At 44.7% G+C, this 18,936-nt stretch overlaps 2 protein-coding genes across 4 annotated transcripts in view; one reads left to right on the forward strand and one right to left on the reverse strand.

Moving 5' to 3' along the window:
• Window positions 1–18,936, reverse strand: part of LOC309889474 (very low-density lipoprotein receptor-like) — a gene marked incomplete at both ends in the record, with an annotated part of 519,757 nt that overhangs the window by 178,107 nt on the left and 322,714 nt on the right. The gene's annotated exons all lie outside the window — the stretch shown is intronic.
• Window positions 1–18,936, forward strand: part of LOC309889430 (kinesin-like protein KIF2A) — a gene marked incomplete at both ends in the record, with an annotated part of 127,001 nt that overhangs the window by 55,437 nt on the left and 52,628 nt on the right. For 2 of the 3 annotated variants that reach the window (XM_082782265.1, XM_082782266.1), the window contains 4 exons: window positions 3,711–3,830; window positions 4,239–4,293; window positions 7,471–7,593; window positions 8,116–8,216. In XM_082782265.1, coding sequence (XP_082638391.1) covers window positions 3,711–3,830; window positions 4,239–4,293; window positions 7,471–7,593; window positions 8,116–8,216 — 399 coding nt within the window. The remainder of the gene's footprint in view (window positions 1–3,710; window positions 3,831–4,238; window positions 4,294–7,470; window positions 7,594–8,115; window positions 8,217–18,936) is intronic. The other variant, XM_082782267.1, reaches the window with a different exon arrangement.

An 18,936-nucleotide genomic window follows, 5' to 3' on the forward strand; every position in this document is an offset into this window, starting at 1 on the left:
GGTCCTTTTAATAATGCCTCTTTCTTCCAATTCTGTTACCACCCTGTCAATTCCCATAAGCGGGTAGACTTTGGAATGGAGTTGTGTTTTGGTATTATAAGTTAATTTCCAAGTCACCTCAGGCAATTATTCCACACAGTTAACTGCATCAGAGGCTGAAGTGAGCCTAACTAGGAATGAGTGGCAAAAGCACCCCATTGTGACTGGCCCAGAAGCTCTGTGCATCCTTGGCATAGACTACCTCAAGAGAGGGTACTTCAAGGGTCCAAAAGGGTACTGATGGGCTTTTGGCATAGCTTCCTTGAGCACAAAGATTAAGCAGCTTTCTGCCCTACCTGGTCTCTCAGAAGACCCTTCTGCTGTAGGATTGTTGAGGGTTGAAGAACAGCAAGTGCAAATTGCTACAATGGTGCACTGGCGGCAATATCGTACCAACAGAGACTCCCTGATTCCTATCCATGAGTTGGTTCATTGTCTGGAGAGCCAAGGAATGATCAGCAAGACTTGCTCGCTCTTTAATTGTCCCATATGGCCAGAGTGAAAGTCTAACTGGAGAGTGGAGACTAATGGAGACTATCATGACCTGAATGAAGTCACGCCACCGCTGAGTGCTGCAGTGCCGGACATGCTAGAACTTCAATACGAACTAGAGTCAAAGGCAGCCAAGTGGTATGCCACAACTGATATCGCTAATGCATTTTTCTCCATCATTTTAGCAATAGAGTGTAGGCCACAGTTTGCTTTCACTTGGAGGGGCGTCCAGTACACCTGGAATCGACTGCCCTGGGGCTAGAAACATGGCCCTACCATTTGACATGGACTGATCCAGACTGGAACAGGGGAAAGCTCCTGAACACCTGAAATATATTAATGACATAATTGTGTGGGGGCAACATGGCAGAAATTTTTGAGAAAGGGAAGAAAATAATCCAAGTCTCCTGAAAGCTGATTTTGCCATTAAACAGAGTAAGGTCAAAGGACCTGAACAGGAGATACAGTTTTTAGGAATAAAATGGCAAGACTGAAGTTGTCAGATTCCAATGGATGTGATAAAAAAAAAAAAATAACAGCTATGTCTCTGCAAAGTTTCAAAATGGAAACACAAGCTTTCTTGTCACCCCAACTGCTGGTGCTGGGCAGGACTCTCTACACATCATGCAACTGATGCTATGTGAAGTAAGGGTGTTATATCTATCACACAACAGGCTCAAATAGGAAATCTCAGTCTCCCAGGAATCTTGGAAGTGATCATGGACTGTCCCAAGGTCAGGGACTTTGGAATATCGCTAGAGAAGGAGGTGACGTGTGCTGAAGAGGCCTCACTGTATAGTAAACTAGCAGAAGATAAGAAGCAATATGCTCTGTTCACTGATGGGTCCTGTCATATTGTGGGAAAGCATCATTGGTGGTAGGTTGCTGTCTGGAGTCCTACACAAGTTGCAGAAACTGCTGAAGGAGAAGGTGAACTGAGCCAATTTGCATAAGTGAAGGCCATCCAGTTGGCTATAGATATTGCTGAATGGGAAAAGTGGCCAGTGCTCCCTCTCTATACTGATTCATGGATGGCAGCAAATGCCCTGTAGGGGTGGTCACAGCAATGGAAGCAGAGCAACTGGCAATGCAGAGACAAACCCATCTGCGCTGCCACATTGTGGCAAGATATTGCTGCCTGGGTAGAGAACCTGTTTTGTAAAAGTATGCCACATAGATGCTCACGTACCCAAGAGTCCGGCCACTGAAGACCATCAAAATAACCAGCAGGTCGATCAGACTGCTAGTACTGAAGTGGCTCAGGTGGATCTGGACTGGCAACATAAGTGTGAGTTCTTTATTATTTTATTTAACCGTGAATGTGAAACATGCTGCAATCAAGCAAGTCAAGAGGTTAAAGCCACTTTGGTTTGGAGGACAATGGCTGAAATATGGGGAGGCATGGCAGATTTATTATATCACACTCCCACAAACCCGCAACGGCAAGCGCCATGTGCTTACAATGGTGGAGGCAACCACTGGATGGCTGGAAACATATCCTGTGCCCCATGCCATTGCCTACAACACTATCCTGGGCTTTTAAAAACAAGTCTTATGGCAACACAGCACCCCAGGAACAATTGAGTCAGACAATGGGACTCATGTCCAAAACAACCTCATAGACACTTGGACTAAAGAACATTGTACTGTGGGTGTATCGCATCCCCTATCATGCACCAGCATCCAGGAAAATCGAGTGCTATAATGGACTGTTAAAGACTATGCTGAGAGCCATGGGTGTTGAAACATTCAAACATTGGGATACACATTTGGCAAAGGCCACCTGGTTAGTCAACACTGCCAACCAACCCGGACCTGCCCAGTGAAACCTGTTACGTACTGTAAAAGGGGATAAAGTCCCTGTAGTGCATGTAAAGAACACGTTGGTGAAGGCAGTCTGTGTTTATCCTGCCTCAGGAAAGACAAACCCATCGGTGGGACTGCTTTTGCTCAGGGACCTGGGTGCATTTGATGGATAATGCAGAACGATGGGGAAGTCCAATGAGTACCTCAAGGGGATTTAATGTTGGGTGAGAATAGCCAATGATTTGAATCATATGATATTAATTGATATATGATACTGCATGTCATCACTACTATGATTGGTGTATGCCATATTAATAGTATCACAGTAAGAGTCACCCAGATAATGACAAATGAATTTTGATGGAACCAAGCAAATTGCAGTGGTGATAGAACTGGACAAGCGCAACAGTATTGGAACCAGAGCTGGCCTCTGCATGGAACAATCCAACACGATTCATCATCTCTCCTGCCCTGATGGACTGCTATGACAGATGGAACCCAAAGTCATGGACTAAACAAATTCAACGGACATTTTAGAGGGATGACCCATACACCAAAGGAATATCTGTGTGTATATATCAGAAGACAGGAAAGTTTGTGGTGATTAATTGGGATGTACTGGAAAGTTTGAGACCCAAGCCTGACATAAATCATATGCGATAAAGGGTGGGTATTATCCTGGTTTTGGTTAGGATAGAGTTGATTTTCTTTATAGTGGCTGGTATGTTGCTGTGTTTTTTTATTTAGGAGAAAATTCATGCTGAGAACACACTGATGTTTTAGTTGTTGCAGAGAAGTGCTTACACTAAGCCAAAGACTTTTCAGCTTCTCATACTGCCCTGCCAGCGAGGAGGCTGGGGGTGCACAAAAAGCTGGGAGTAGACAGAACCAGGACAGCTGACCCAAACTGGCAAAAGGGATATTCCATACCATATGACATCAAGTGGAATGATAACAACTGGAAGAATAAAACTAGGGGGATGTGGCTGGGGTTGGAGGGGGAGCTACTGTTGTTCAGGGACTTGCTGGGCATCGGTGGCCTGTGGTAAGCTATTGCATTGTGCATCACTTCTTTTATTTATATACATATATATAATTATTATTATTTAATTTACTATTTTTTCCTGTCTTATTAAATTGTCTGTCTCAACCCTTTTTTTCAATTCTCTACCCCATCCCACTGGCAGGGAGTGAGCGAAGTGCTCTGTGGTGCTCAGTTGCCTGTTGTGTTAAACCACAACATCAGGTTATAGAAATAACCAATTGTGAGGTAAAAACACTAAATGTATTTATTGTTTATACTGAAACATAACAGCAGAAATGGAGAGGATGAATTTGTTCTTAGACTCATCTTTTTATATTCTTTTAAACAGATTGACCTGGAGAGCATATTTTCACTTAATCCAGATCTTGCACCTGATGATGATACTGAACCTAGTCCAGAGACACCACCACCACCTATTCCATTAGCCAAAGTAAATAGAATTGTGAAGGTTGGTAGTACCTATGTAATGCGTTCATATTAAACTTACAGGACTTCTGTAATTTTGTTATGTTTTAATTTTTAAATCTAATTTTTGTCTGTGGAGCTACTTGATAAATGTGTTCTCCATTCACCATAGGTAAAAAAGGATTTCTAAAAATTTTCTATGAACAGGTTTGGCAAGGAGGGAGTTGGGGACTAATATTCATATAACAAGGTATAGTTCAAGGAAAAATATACAAAAGAAGGTTGATTTGAAAAAGTACATATAGCAGTCTCCACCCAAGACTCTTCAAGGAGGGATTTGGAAATAATTACCTCTCTGTATTGCTGATGTTGTGTTAGAAACAGAGGTGGGGCTGCAGTTAAAATTTTCAATAATAAGGTGATCAAATAATGGAGATTTCTTTCTTTATAGAGTCGACGAGCTGTGGCACCTATTAAGAATGATACCTCTGCTAGAGATAACAGAGGTAAATGTTATATCTTTCCATTTCAAGGAAGCAAATATATGGGAACATTTTAACGTCCTGCTCATCTAAAATTCTTTAATAAAGCTGCATTTCTAATTCAGTATGTACGCATGTGACATAGAACATCATTCCTAGAATTGATGTAGGTACATCATTCCTAGAATTACTTCTATGTGTATTTAGGAATAGGTACTGTATGAATATTATTTATGTGCAAGTTTAAGCAATATAGCATTAGGAGATTTGTGAATTTGTGAATGAACTAAAGGTACAAAAATTTGAAGTTAATTATCCTACAATAAATGATGCATGGACTTTTTCAAATTAAAACATCCTCAGTTTGCTTTAGCTTGAGTGTTTCAATATACTATAAGTAGTGCACTTAGAATTCTTACTCTTTCAATTTTTAAGCTTAATTTTCTAACAGTCTGTGTATAAACATTAATTCAAAGAACATTTAAACCCTACACATTATTTCCCTACAGAAAAATCTATTAAAAATGTGGAATTATCACAGGCGGATAGGTGAAATGAAGTATGTGTTAGATGACTACAGATGTAATGCATCTATAATATGAGAAGAAATAGTTATTGCTTAATGTTCTCATTTTGTCTCCTGTACTGAGCATAATTATCTTGTATTGGTGATGGCAATGATTCTTTCAGACATTAATCTAGTGCCATTTGTGGTGGTTTTACTCAGGTGGGCAGCCAAGTAAAAATGATTCGTAAAAAAAAAGATTCGTAAAAAAGAGTAGGGAGATAGCAAGATGTGTTGCCTATTACTAACAAGCTAGAGAAGTGAGGAACAAATGAAAGAAACCAGAAAAACCCTCCCCCCCATCCACCCTCTTCCACCTCCTCCCCCCGAGTGGCACAAGGGAACAGGGGTTGTCTTCAGCCTATAGCACTTTGTCTCCACTGCTCCTTCTCGGTCACTCTCTTCCCCTGCTCCAACGTGGGTTCCCTCCCATGGGATGCAGTCGTTCCCAAACTGATCCTGTGTGGGCTTCCCACAGGCATCAGCTCTTCAAGAACTGCTCCAGATATGGGTCTATATACCGGGTTCAATCGGTCAGGAGCAAACTGCTCCAGTCTGGGTCCCCCACGGGCAGCAGCTCCTGCCAGGTCACCTGCTCCTGCGTGGGCTCCTCTCCACGGGCTACAGGTCTGGCCTGGAGTCTGCTCCAGCGGGGGTCCTCCACAGGTCGCAGCCTCCATCGGTGCAGGTCAACCTGTTCCACCGTGGTCTTCTCCACAGGCTGCAGCGTGGAACCCCTCTCCACTGTGGTACTTAATGGGCTTCAGGGGGACAGCCTGCTTTACCATGGTCCTCACTACAGGCTGCAGAGGACTTCTGCTCCGGTGCCTGGAGCACCTCTCCCCCTCCTTCTTCACTGACCTTGGCACCTGCAAGGCTGTTTCTTACTCCACTCTTTCTCCCAGCTACTGTTTTTAATTTTTTTTTCAAACGAATATGGTCTCAATTTGAGACATTTTATTGATGATCTGTCCTCACATCTATACAAGTTTTTAGAGGCCTAACCTCAAGTACTGTGTGCAGTTTTAGGTGCCACAGTATAAGAAAGACAAAACTATTAGAGAGTGTCCAAAAGAGGACTACAAAGATGGTGAAGGGTGTAGAGGGGAAGATGTATGAGAAACAGCTGAAGTCACTTGGTTTGTTCAGGTTAGAGAAAAGGAAACTAAGGGAAGACCTCATCGTGATCTACAGCTTCCTCACAAGGGGGAGCGGTGGGGCAGGCACGAGGAGGGCGCGACAGGACCCAGTGGAATGGCATGAAGCTGTGACAGGGGAGGTTCAGGATGGATGTTAGGAAAAGGGTCTTCACTGAGGGGGTGGTTGGGCACTGGAACAGACTCCCCAGGGCAGTGGTCATGTCACCAAGCCTGTCAGAATTCAAGAAGTGTTTGGACAACACTGTCAGGCATATGGTATGATTTTTAGGTGGTCCTGTGTGGAGCCAGGAGTTGGACTCTATAATCCTTGTGGGTCCCTTCTAACTCGGGATATTCTATCATTCTATGTCATTTGTAGTAAATGATCCGTTTTGTATGGATTAACCTTGTAACTTGCTTTTTAATAGGTACTATGCATCTTACTGTTCACAGCCTACCTAAGGATTAGTTCTTTGTTCATCTTGCAATTAAGCTTTTCTCAGCATACGGTCTTGTTTAGTGGAGTTAATTCATGCTGTAAAGTAGATCTCCTATGATGTTTGGGACTTTGTCTTGTCTATCCCATTTGATACCTGTTTCCATAGTTGTCTCCATGTTGTACATTGTACTGGCCTTTGGAATGTCATCTCTAAGCTATTAATCAAAGCTGTTACCTTCACTTTCATGCTTTTCTGTCAGACCTCATTAGTAGCACGTACAAGAAACTGGCCAGCTGAAGCAGAGGTGCTTGAAGCAACTCTTTGAAAAAACAACTTAAAATATTCAGCTCTATCAGAGAGGCTTGCATGCTCACTACTCCCGCTGCATTCACTGGGAACAGATATCACTCTGCATTTTTCGAAATTAGCATCCTTATCACATAGGGAATCCATGCATAAATTTAGGTAGACATGTCAATTGTATCCATATCCCTTTTAATATGGTGTCAAAAAGGTTTGATTTTTCACTTGTAGATTGAGCTGCACTTGGCTGCCTTTCATTTCTATCCCTCTATTCCTCCAGATATTGTAGGCCTCCAGATATTTTATTGTGTGGGACAATTTTCTAATTTCTAGAGACTGCGAAACAGCAGGGTCATTTTCTTGCTGTGTTTTTGGGCATAATCACAATATAAATAAAATTGCAGCACTTACGGACAGCATATCTCCAAGTACATACTATGTACATAATAAGTTGTACTAATTCTGTAGTAGAGTATTTAAAAATATGCTTGGGCAGCATTGGTATTTCATGTTGTGTTGGTATATAACACTAGGATAAAAAAAGGCTGCATACCAAATGTCTTTAATGACATTTGACTTTCCATCTATATGACAAATAACTTTCCATATGTATATTTCCATATATATGGTCCCCCCTGGCCCCACAAAATTGTTGTGTCTCAAAATGGTCCTTGTTTTATCTTGTCATACTAAAACACTTCAAAACTGGATAGAAATGTTATTTCTAGATCAGCTTTGTGCTTTTCGTCTGCAGTGGTTGGTTCTGCACGTGCACGGCCCACTCGGCTTCCAGAACAATCTTCCTCCTCACAACAGAATGGTAGTGTTCCAGATATATCTCCAGTTCAAGCTGCAAAAAAGGACTTTGGACCCCCTTGTATGTAAACCATGTGTCAAAGATTCTTTCATTCTTGGCATTACATGTACATTCTCTTGGATTATGTTGTTTTCCATAAATGACAAATGGTCTATATACACAATTGTCTGTAGGCTTCCTTACAAAGCTTTTTCAGAGCACTGGGGCACTAGTATTTATAATTTTTTTTTTCCTTTATATTTTTTTAAACCATGAATGTGGTTTGTTTTAAATTGCTTGGGCTTTCTTTTAAAACAAACCAAGAGTTCACATGTATGTGTTCAAGTGTTTTTAAGGGTCACTGTCCTTATATTTTTGGTTGTGTAATTATTGCCCCATTCCCATAATTTAATTCATTTATTCTATAAATTTTAGAAATTAAATTGCAGTAATTATTTTGTACTAATACTGATTTGCTTGAATATATAATTGATATAAATGCATTCTAATTATTGATAAATTAATATAATTGAAGTGTAGTGTAAATACTAAATCCATGCATGTAACACAGAAAATATTTTAAATTATATAATTTTCTTTAAGCACGTAGAAAATCTAATTGTGTAAAAGAAGTTGAAAAATTGCAAGAGAAACGTGAAAAAAGAAGATTACAACAGCAGGAACTTAGAGAAAAAAGAGCTCAGGTCAGTATTTTGTGCTTAGATGGCACTTTTTTCATTCTTAAATACTTTTTATGAACTGATAAACTTCAAAATAAATATTTTCATCCTGCATATAAGTTTGACAAATATTTTTGGTGCATAGTTGCACTCTGCATAGTTGCACTCTGATAACCATTAGATGTTTTTCCCCCTCTTTTGCTCTCTACAGAAATAATTACTTATTTTTCCATGTGTTATTTCAAAATCAAGTGCTGCTGATGGCTATTTCTCAGTGAAAACATATTGATTTAAAAATAATCAAGCCTTTGGCTTTTAGATAGGGCTTTTATTCTACAGGAGATATTTCAACGTTATAAATTGTTCTTTATGATCTTCGATGCTTTGTAGGAGATATATTTGAGGTTAAAAAAAAACACTGTTCAAACTTGAAATCTGTTATGAATTTATAGTTTAGCTTTGCATCATGCAGGCAGCTTGGCAGTGAGTTGTTGGAAACTTTTGTGAAAGAAATGAAGCTGCTAATCCTGTGAGAAAAATATCTGAAAAATATCTCTTGATATTAAATTAGTTTCTGTCACAAAAAGCTTTAGCACAACTAGTAGTATGATCTTGTTGGCAAGCTTGCCTGTATGTGTTAGTATCTTTAAAGAGATGCTACCAATGCACAACTGACTTGAGAAGTACCACCACTAAGTAATTCAGCCAATTTACTTCATGCTTTAATGATGTTTCTAAACTCACCTAAAATGACCTATGCTGAATTCATGTTCTCAAAATTAAACAAATGCAAAACATTAATATGTCTTTAAGTGTGAGGGGAAAAAATGGTTTATATATTAAAAATTCTTTGATATAGTAGTATACCTAAAGTTTTCTCTTCAGCACTTCTGTGAAGACTTCCTTTTCACCTGAGTCTTAAACTTCTGCATGAGAAGGTTCTGGTTGTCTTGATGACCTCTACCAGTGCTTTGTGTAGTCTGTTGTGAAATCCAGCAATAATTAGGCAACTGTCTTCTAGTGGACAAAACCTTTAAATAGAGAAGAACATTAGGGAAATACTTTTTCCATAATAAGCAGCTCAATTTTAGAGATAACATTTCATCAGTAATTCATTTTGTATGGACTTACTGTAAGTAGTTTTAATTTCACTGTAGTTAGGATTAAGAACTTGAAGGTGCAGTCAAATACTGATTAGCAGGGTGCAGTGTTTTTACCCTGCTGGGCAGCTGAATTCCACCACAACCACTCTCACACTCCCCCTTCTCAAAGGGAAAGGGAGAGAAAATATGATGAAAAGGGCTCAAGGGTTGAGAGAAGGACAGGGATATCACCCACCAATTATCATCATGGGCAAAACAGACTCGGCATAGGGAGATTAATGTAATTTATTGCCTATCACTAGCTGACTAGAACACTGAGAAACTAAAAGCAAACTTAAAAAAAAAACACACAACCATCCACCCTCTTCTACGTCCTCCCCCCAAGCAGCTCAGGGGAACGGGCAATGGGGATTATGGTCAGTCCATAACGCTTTATCTGAGACCCTTCTTCATGGTCACTCTCTTCCCCTGCTCCAATGTGGGGGTCCCTCCCATGGGATGCAGCCCTTCCTGAACTGATCCTACATGGGCTTCCCATGGGCAGCAGCTCTTCGAGAACTGCTCCAAATATGTGTCTGTACCACAAAGACCAACTTTTAGGAACAAACTGCTCCAACATGGGTCCCCCACAGGCAGTAGTTCCCAACAACTCACCTACTCCTTCATGGGCTCCCCTCCACAGGCTGGAGCCTGCTCCTGCAGGGGCTCTCTATGGGCTACAGCCTCCTTCAGGCCAGATCCACCTGCTCCACCATGGTTGCAATATGGAAGTCTGCTCTGCCATGGTACACCACGGGCTGCAAGGGGAACAAACTGCTCCACGGGCCACAGGGGTACCTGGAGCACCTCCTCCCCCTACTTTCTGTGCTGATCTTGGTGTCTGCAGGGCTGTTTCTCACTCCTCACTGTCCTGGTTTCAGTTAGCACAGAATTAATTTTCTTCCTAGTAGCTGGTGGAATGCTGTGTTTTGGCTTAGAATGAGAAGAGTGCTGATAACACCCCGATGCTTTAATTGTTGCAGAGCAGTGCTTATACTAAGCCAAGGACATCTCAGCCTTTGCTCTGTCCTGCCAACGGGCAGGCTGGGGCGTGCAGTAAGAGCTGGGAGGGGACAGACCCAGGACAGGTGACCCAAACTAGCCAAAGGGGTATTCCATACCATCTGACGTCATGCTAAACAATATATAGGGGTGGCTAGCCGGGGGGAGGGGGCCGGACTGCTCGGGGTTAGGCTGGGCATCGGTCAGCGGGTGGTGAGCAATTGCATTGTGCATCACTTGTTTGTACATACTATTATTACTTTCGTATTATCACCATTGTATCATCATTATTATTATTGTTATTATTATTTTTGTTATTTTTTTTTCCTGTCTTATTAAACTGTCTTTATCTCAACTCACGGGCTTCACTTTCCATTTCTCTCCCCCGTCCCAGAGAGGGAGGGGGGAGGGTGAGCGAACGGCTGCGTGGTGTTTAGCTGCCGGTCGGGTTAAACCACGACAGTCTTTTTGGCGCCCAACGTGGGGCCCGAAAGGTTGAGATAACGGCAGATCTGATCAGAGTGTGTTAAACTAAAATTGGTGGAAGGATTAGACCTGCTTAATAGTCACTTGTCATGATGCTGATTGCTTTAATCACAACTCTGCTGCGCCTGTTTTCCAAATTGAGTATTATAGTACATTATTTTCCGTATTTGCTCTCTGTAGTGTTGTTTCTCCTCTCCGGGCCCTGGTTTCAGACCATTATGGTACTAAGTGTTATAGCAATGGCTTATGAGACGATAAGATATCTGGTCATGACTCTAACTTGGTATTTATACTCAGTAACATCGTGGACTCTGTACTTTGGAAACAGCATCTTGGGAACTATTAGCAATTATACCTATTGTTTTTCTCCATTAGAGAGTCAATCTGTGGAGGGGAAAGGGGAGGATATTTTTCCTTACTTGCTTACTCTCCCTTTCTCCTTCACCACCCCTGTATCCTCCTGGGTCACTCTGCCTTCCTCCTTCACCACCCTCTTATCCCCTGAGCTTGTCACAATAGCTCTCCAAGATATTGAATATTTCTGGAATACTCAGAATACCATAGTCTTGTTGTTCTGCCTCATGAATGCACTTCAGATTCTGCTTAAAGTTAAACAACTACTTATGAAGCTCATCCGGAGATCTGCCCGGAGGCAGTATAGTTGTGGGTGGCAGGGAGTATGGGTGGATATGGGCAGGCATCTAGAGCAGTTGGCACCCCCAGTGTGTTGGAAATTCACCCCTGAACAATGGCAAAATCCTCAAAAACTGGCAGAATGCTTGAAAAAAAGGTGTAATGATTCTGGCAGTTCCAAAGTAACACAAATCATTGTAACGTGCTGGGGCCTGGCTCATGCCTATCGAGCTGCCATTGATACTGCTGTCAACTTAGTGACAGACCCTGCGGCCACTCCAAACCCTGTGACAGATCCAACGGCCACTGTGACCCCTACGGTGGATTCTGCAGCCGCTCCAGTCCCAGCTCCTGCAGCCGCTCCAGTCCCAGCTCCTGCAGCCGCTCCAGTCCCAGCTCCTGCAGCCGCTCCAGCTCCAGCTCCTGCAGCCGCTCCAGCTCCAGCTCCTGCAGCCGCTCCAGTCCCAGCTCCTGCAGCTGCTCCAGTCCCAGTTCCTGCAGTCGCTCCAGTTCCAGCTCCGGCCGCTACTCCAGTCCCAGTTCCTGCAACTGCTCCAGTCCCAGCTCCTGAAGCTGCTCCAGCTCCAGCTCCTGAAGCCGCTCCAGCTCCAGCTCCTGCAGCTGCTCCAGTCCCAGTTCCTGCAGTCGCTCCAGTTCCAGCTCCGGCCGCTACTCCAGTCCCAGTTCCTGCAACTGCTCCAGTCCCAGCTCCTGAAGCCGCTCCAGCTCCAGCTCCTGAAGCCGCTCCAGCTCCAGCTCCTACTGCTGCTCCAGTCCCAGCTCCTGCAACTGCTCCAGCTCCAGCTCCAGCTCCTGTAGCCGCTACAGCTCCGGTTCCTGCAACTGCTCCAGCTCCTGTAGCCGCTCCAGCTCCTGTGGCCGTGTCAGAGAAACGAGCTGTAGCAGTGCAAGTTGACCCTGCAGAGGGCATTCCAACCCCTGTGGCAGACCCTGTAACAAAGTCAGAGAAACGAGCAGTAGCAGTGCAAGCTGCCCCTGTAGAGAAGGTGAAAATATGGTATAGAAATTCAAGTCGTTTAGAACGCAGAGAGTCTTCTGCCAATCCAGGTAAGGCTTCTGCCAAAACTAAGTATAGAGATGACGAAGATGATGACGACGCTGGGCCGTCAAGGATTCAGGAGGAGGAAGATGAGGATGCCGAAAGAGCAACAGTAACTACCCGAAGCCTAAACGAGCGCGAGCTACGAGATGTGCGAAAAGATTTTGGTCGCTGTATAGGTGAGCAGCTTGTCACCTGGCTGCTCCGGTGCTGGGACTCTGGAGCCAATTGTGTGGAATTAGACGGCAGGGAAGCCAAGCGGCTGGGATCCCTTGCTCGAGACGCCGGCATTGACAAAGCAATTGCAGATGGAGCACGACCCACCAGCCTCTGGAGGCGTCTCCTCTCAGCTGTGAGGGAAAGGTATCCCTTCAAGGAAGATATTTTATGTCTACCAGGCAAGTGGACCACTATGGAGAAGGGAATCCAGTACCTGAGGGAATTAGCCGTACGGGAAGTGATTTATGAGGATCCAGACCTCAAACAAACATCCACAGATCCAGATGAAGTCAAGTGTACACGACCCATGTGGCGGAAGTTTGTACGGAGTGCACCATCATCATATGCCAGCTCATTGGCAATAATGGCCTGGAAAGAGGATGAGGAACCCACAGTGGGTGAAGCGGCTAAACAACTCCGGCAGTACGAAGAAAGTCTCTCCTCTTCCTTACAGGCCTGCGTCTCAGCTGTGGAGAAACTTTCTGAAAAGGTTCACCAACTTGAAGAGAATCTATTGTCCTCCCCACCTGAACCAACCAGTGCCCACCGACCAAAGGAGAACACTTGGGAGAAACTTTCTGAAAAGGTTCACCAACTTGAAGAGAGATTATTCTCCTTCGCACCTGTACAAAGCAGTGTCTCAGCTGTCAGGGGTAGGCGTTCACCCACACAAGGAAGACGATATGGTGGGTACTCACCCCGTGCCACCCTGTGGTTTTACTTACGAGACCATGGACAGGACATGAGAAAGTGGGATGGAAAATCTACCGCGACCCTAGAGGCACGGGTACGTGAGTTGCAAAAGAAAACAATCAGGAAAAAGGGATTCTCCGAAAAGTTTGCTGCTCCAACTTCCAGCAGACAGTCCTTCAAACACAGAAACGAGGAAGATTCTGACCAGGATTAGGGGGGCCCTGCCTCCAGCCAGGGGGAGGAAAGGGACAATCGAGTTTATTGGACTGTGTGGATTCGATGGCCTGGCACATCACGCGCACAGAAGTATAAGGCTTTAGTAGACACCGGTGCACAATGTACTATAATGCCATCGAGCTATAAAGGACCAGAGCCCATCTGTATTTGTGGAGTGACAGGGGGATCTCAGCAGTTGACTGTATTGGAGGCTGAAGTGAGTCTGACTGGGAATGAGTGGGAAAAGCACCGCATTGTGACTGGTCCGGATGCTCCATGTATCCTTGGCATAGACTATCTTAGAAGAGGATACTGCAAGGACCCAAAAGGGTTCCGGTGGGCTTTTGGTATTGCTGCCTTAGAGACAGAGGGCATTAAACAATTATCTACCTTGCCTGGTCTCTCAGAGGACCCCTCTGTTGTGGGGTTGCTGAGGGTCGAAGAACAGCAAGTGCCAATTGCTACCACAACTGTGCACCGGCGGCAATATCGCACCAACCGAGACTCCCTGATTCCCATCCATAAGCTAATTCGTCAATTGGAGAGCCAAGGAGTGATCAGCAAGACTCATTCACCTTTCAATAGTCCCATATGGCCAGTGCGAAAGTCTAATGGCGAGTGGAGACTAACAGTGGACTATCGCGGCCTGAACGAAGTCACGCCACCACTGAGTGCTGCAGTGCCGGACATGCTGGAACTTCAGTATGAACTTGAATCGAAGGCAGCCAAGTGGTACGCCACAATTGATATCGCTAATGCATTTTTCTCCATCCCTCTAGCAGCAGAGTGCAGGCCACAATTTGCCTTCACTTGGAGGGGAGTCCAATATACTTGGAATAGGCTGCCCCAGGGGTGGAAACACAGCCCTACCATTTGCCATGGGCTGATCCAGTCTGCACTAGAGCAGGGGGAAGCTCCTGAACACCTGCAGTACATCGATGACATTATTGTGTGGGGTGACACAGCAGAGGAAGTTTTCGAGAAAGGGAAGAAAATAGTCCAAATCCTTCTGAAAGCCGGTTTTGCCATAAAACAAAATAAAGTCAAAGGACCTGCACGGGAGATCCAGTTTTTAGGAATAAAATGGCAAGATGGACGTCGTCAAATCCCAATGGATGTGATCAACAAAATAACAGCTATGTCTCCACCAACTAACAAAAAAGAAACACAGACTTTCCTAGGTGTTGTGGGGTTTTGGAGAATGCACATCCCAAATTACAGTCTGATTGTAAACCCACTCTACCAAGTAACTCGTAAGAAGAATGAGTTTGAATGGGGCCCTGAACAACGACAAGCCTTTGAACAAATCAAGCAGGAAATAGTCCATGCAGTAGCCCTTGGGCCAGTTCGAACAGGACCAGATGTAAAGAATGTGCTCTACACTGCAGCCGGGGAGAACGGCCCCACCTGGAGCCTCTGGCAGAAAGAACCTGGGGAAACTCGAGGTCGGCCTCTGGGGTTTTGGAGTCGGGGATACAGAGGATCTGAGGCCCGCTATACTCCAACTGAAAAGGAGATATTGGCAGCATATGAAGGAGTTCGATCTGCTTCGGAGGTGGTCGGTACTGAAGCGCAGCTCCTCCTAGCACCCCGATTACCGGTACTAGGCTGGATGTTCAAGGGAAGGGTCCCCTCTACGCATCATGCAACTGATGCTACATGGAGCAAGTGGGTTGCACTGATTACTCAGCGGGCTCGAATAGGAAACCCCAGTCGCCCAGGAATATTGGAAGTGATCATGGACTGGCCAGAAGGCAAATACTTTGGGATATCATCAGAGGAGGAGGTGGGTCGTGCTGAAGAAGCCCCACTGTACAACCAGTTGCCAGAGAATGAAAAGAAATATGCCCTGTTCACTGATGGGTCCTGTCGTATTGTGGGGAAGCATCGGAGATGGAAGGCTGCTGTATGGAGTCCTACGCGACAAGTTGCAGAAGCTGCTGAGGGAGAAGGTGAATCGAGTCAGTTTGCAGAAGTGAAAGCCATTCAGCTGGCTTTAGACATTGCTGAACGAGAAAAATGGCCAGTTCTCTATCTCTACACCGATTCATGGATGGTAGCAAATGCCCTGTGGGGATGGTTACAGCAATGGAAGCAAAACAACTGGCAGCGTAGGGGCAAACCTATCTGGGCTGCTGCATTGTGGCAAGATATTGCTGCTCGGGTAGAGAACCTGGCTGTGAAAGTACGCCACGTAGATGCTCATGTGCCCAAGAATCGGGCTACTGAAGAACATCAAAACAACCAGCAGGTGGATCAGGCTGCTAAGATTGAAGTAGCTCAGGTGGACCTGGATTGGCAGCATAAAGGTGAATTATTTATAGCCCGATGGGCCCATGACACCTCAGGCCATCAAGGTAGAGATGCAACATACAGATGGGCTCGTGATCGAGGGGTGGACTTGACCATGGACGCTATAGCACAGGTTATTCATGACTGTGAAACATGTGCTGCAATCAAGCAAGCCAAACGGTCAAAGCCTCTTTGGTATGGAGGACGATGGCTGAAATATAAATATGGAGAGGCCTGGCAGATTGATTACATCACACTCCCTCAAACTCGCAATGGCAAGCGCCACGTACTTACAATGGTGGAAGCAACCACCGGATGGCTGGAAACATACCCTGTGCCTCATGCTACCGCCCGGAACACCATCCTGGGCCTTGAAAAGCAAGTCCTATGGCGACATGGCACCCCAGAAAGAATAGAATCAGACAATGGGACTCATTTCCGAAACAACCTTATAGACACTTGGGCCAAAGAACATGGTATTGAATGGGTGTATCACATCCCCTATCATGCACCAGCCTCCGGGAAAGTTGAACGATACAATGGCCTGTTAAAGACTACCTTGAAAGCAATGGGCGCTGGGACGTTCAAAAACTGGGATACGCATTTAGCAAAGGCCACCTGGTTAGTCAATACTAGGGGATCTACCAACCGAGCTGGACCTGCCCAATCAAACCTGTTACGTACTGTAGATGGGGATAAAGTTCCTGTAGTGCATGTAAAAAATATGCTGGGTAAAACAGTCTGGGCTACTCCTGCCTCAGGAAAAGGCAAACCTATTCGTGGAATTGTTTTCGCTCAGGGACCTGGATATACTTGGTGGGTGATGCAAAAGAACGGAGAGGTCCGGTGTGTACCTCAAGGAGATTTAATACTGGGTGAGAATAGCCCATGAACTGAATTGCACCATGTTAAATAGTATATTATACTGTATGTTATCACTACCATGATTACTATAGGTGACTAATTAGAATGTATGGAAAAGAGTGTAACCTGAGCATGACATAAATGGTATGGAATAAGGGGTGGATAGATGTCCTGGTTTCAGTTAGCACAGAATTAATTTTCTTCCTAGTAGCTGGTGGAATGCTGTGTTTTGGCTTAGAATGAGAAGAGTGCTGATAACACCCCGATGCTTTAATTGTTGCAGAGCAGTGCTTATACTAAGCCAAGGACATCTCAGCCTTTGCTCTGTCCTGCCAACGGGCAGGCTGGGGGGTGCAGTAAGAGCTGGGAGGGGACAGACCCAGGACAGGTGACCCAAACTAGCCAAAGGGGTATTCCATACCATCTGACGTCATGCTAAACAATATATAGGGGTGGCTAGCCGGGGGGAGGGGGCCGGACTGCTCGGGGTTAGGCTGGGCATCGGTCAGCGGGTGGTGAGCAATTGCATTGTGCATCACTTGTTTGTACATACTATTATTACTTTCGTATTATCACCATTGTATCATCATTATTATTATTGTTATTATTATTTTTGTTATTTTTTTTCCTGTCTTATTAAACTGTCTTTATCTCAACTCACGGGCTTCACTTTCCATTTCTCTCCCCCGTCCCAGAGAGGGAGGGGGGAGGGTGAGCGAACGGCTGCGTGGTGTTTAGCTGCCGGTCGGGTTAAACCACGACACTCACTCTCCCAGCTGCTGTTGCATTGCATTTTTTTTTTTCCCTTTTTAAAATATGCTCTCACAGAGGCTCTCACAAACACCGTTGTCCATTGTCTCGGGTTGTCCTGAAATGGTGTAAAAACTCTCAGGAAAGACATTTGAATTATTCTACAGTTTGCCCAGCTCTGGATTAGCAAGGCTTAGGGAGGCTCCATGCGTGAGCTCTTACATCTCTTTTCACCAAGGTACTTGTGGTTTCAGATTTACGGACGAGAGGGCTTATGAGCCTGGATGTAGCATATTTGGATTGCTTCTGCTTTTAGGGGCATCTGGGAGTACTAGAAAAGTTTCCAATGGATTCAAGTCACCATAGGAGTTAACTTAGGACCAGTAGTAGGATCAGCCTCCTTTAACCAATTCAAATCCCTTTAGAGCAGCTGGAGTACCTGCACTGTGCTCTCCAGCATTTTGTATCTGTATAATATTCTATCCATTTGTTTGTTGGACTGCCTTATGTCAGATTAAGAAGCATTGACTGTAATGTATTGTCCTGGTTTTGGCTAGGATAGAGTTAATTTTCCTCCTAGTAGCTGGTAGGGTGCTGTGTTTGGCATTTAGGATGAGAATGTTGATATCATGCTGATGTTTTAACTGTTGCAGAGCAGTGCTTACACTAAGCCAAGGACTTTTCAGCTTCTCACCCTGTCCTGCCAGAGGGCAGGCTAGGGGTGCAGCAGGAGCTGGGAGGGGACAGAACCAGGAGAGATGACCCAAAATGGCCAAGGGGGTACTCCATACCATCTTACGTCATACTGAACAATTAATATGGGATGGCTGGCTGGGGTGGGGGGAGCAGCTGCTCAGGGATAGGCTGGGCATCGGTCAGCAGGTGGTGAGCAATTGCATTGTGCATCACTTCTTTTGTACACATTATTATTATTAGTACTATTATCATTATTATTATTTTCCTTTATTTTCTGACCTAATAAACTGTCTCTCTCTCAACCCACAGGCTTTCATTTCTTTCTGATTCTCTTTCCCCATCCCAGAGAGGGAAGGGGGAGGGGGAGCGAAGGGCTGTGCGGTGCTTAGCTGCCAGCCGAGTTAAACCAAAACATGCACTGTTGTTGTGCATTTGTTTGGTAGTGTTTCTTTTGTGTGAAGATTCTGACAAAAGGTGGGAGTCATTTCTCTTCCTTACAAGTAGATGTGTAGTGAGTCCTTGTGGTGGTTTTGCTCAGGTGGACAGCCATGTTCCACCATGGCCACTCTCTCACTTTCCCTCCTCAAAGTGGAAGGGGGAGAAAATACAATGCAAAGGGCTCAAGGGTTGAGATAAGGATGGGGAGATCGCTCAACAATTCTTGTGATGGGCAAAACAGACTCAAAGTAGG

This window comes from Aythya marila (genome assembly GCF_965140915.1).
Source record: "Aythya marila genome assembly, chromosome: W".
In the NCBI taxonomy this organism is placed as follows: domain Eukaryota; kingdom Metazoa; phylum Chordata; class Aves; order Anseriformes; family Anatidae; genus Aythya; species Aythya marila.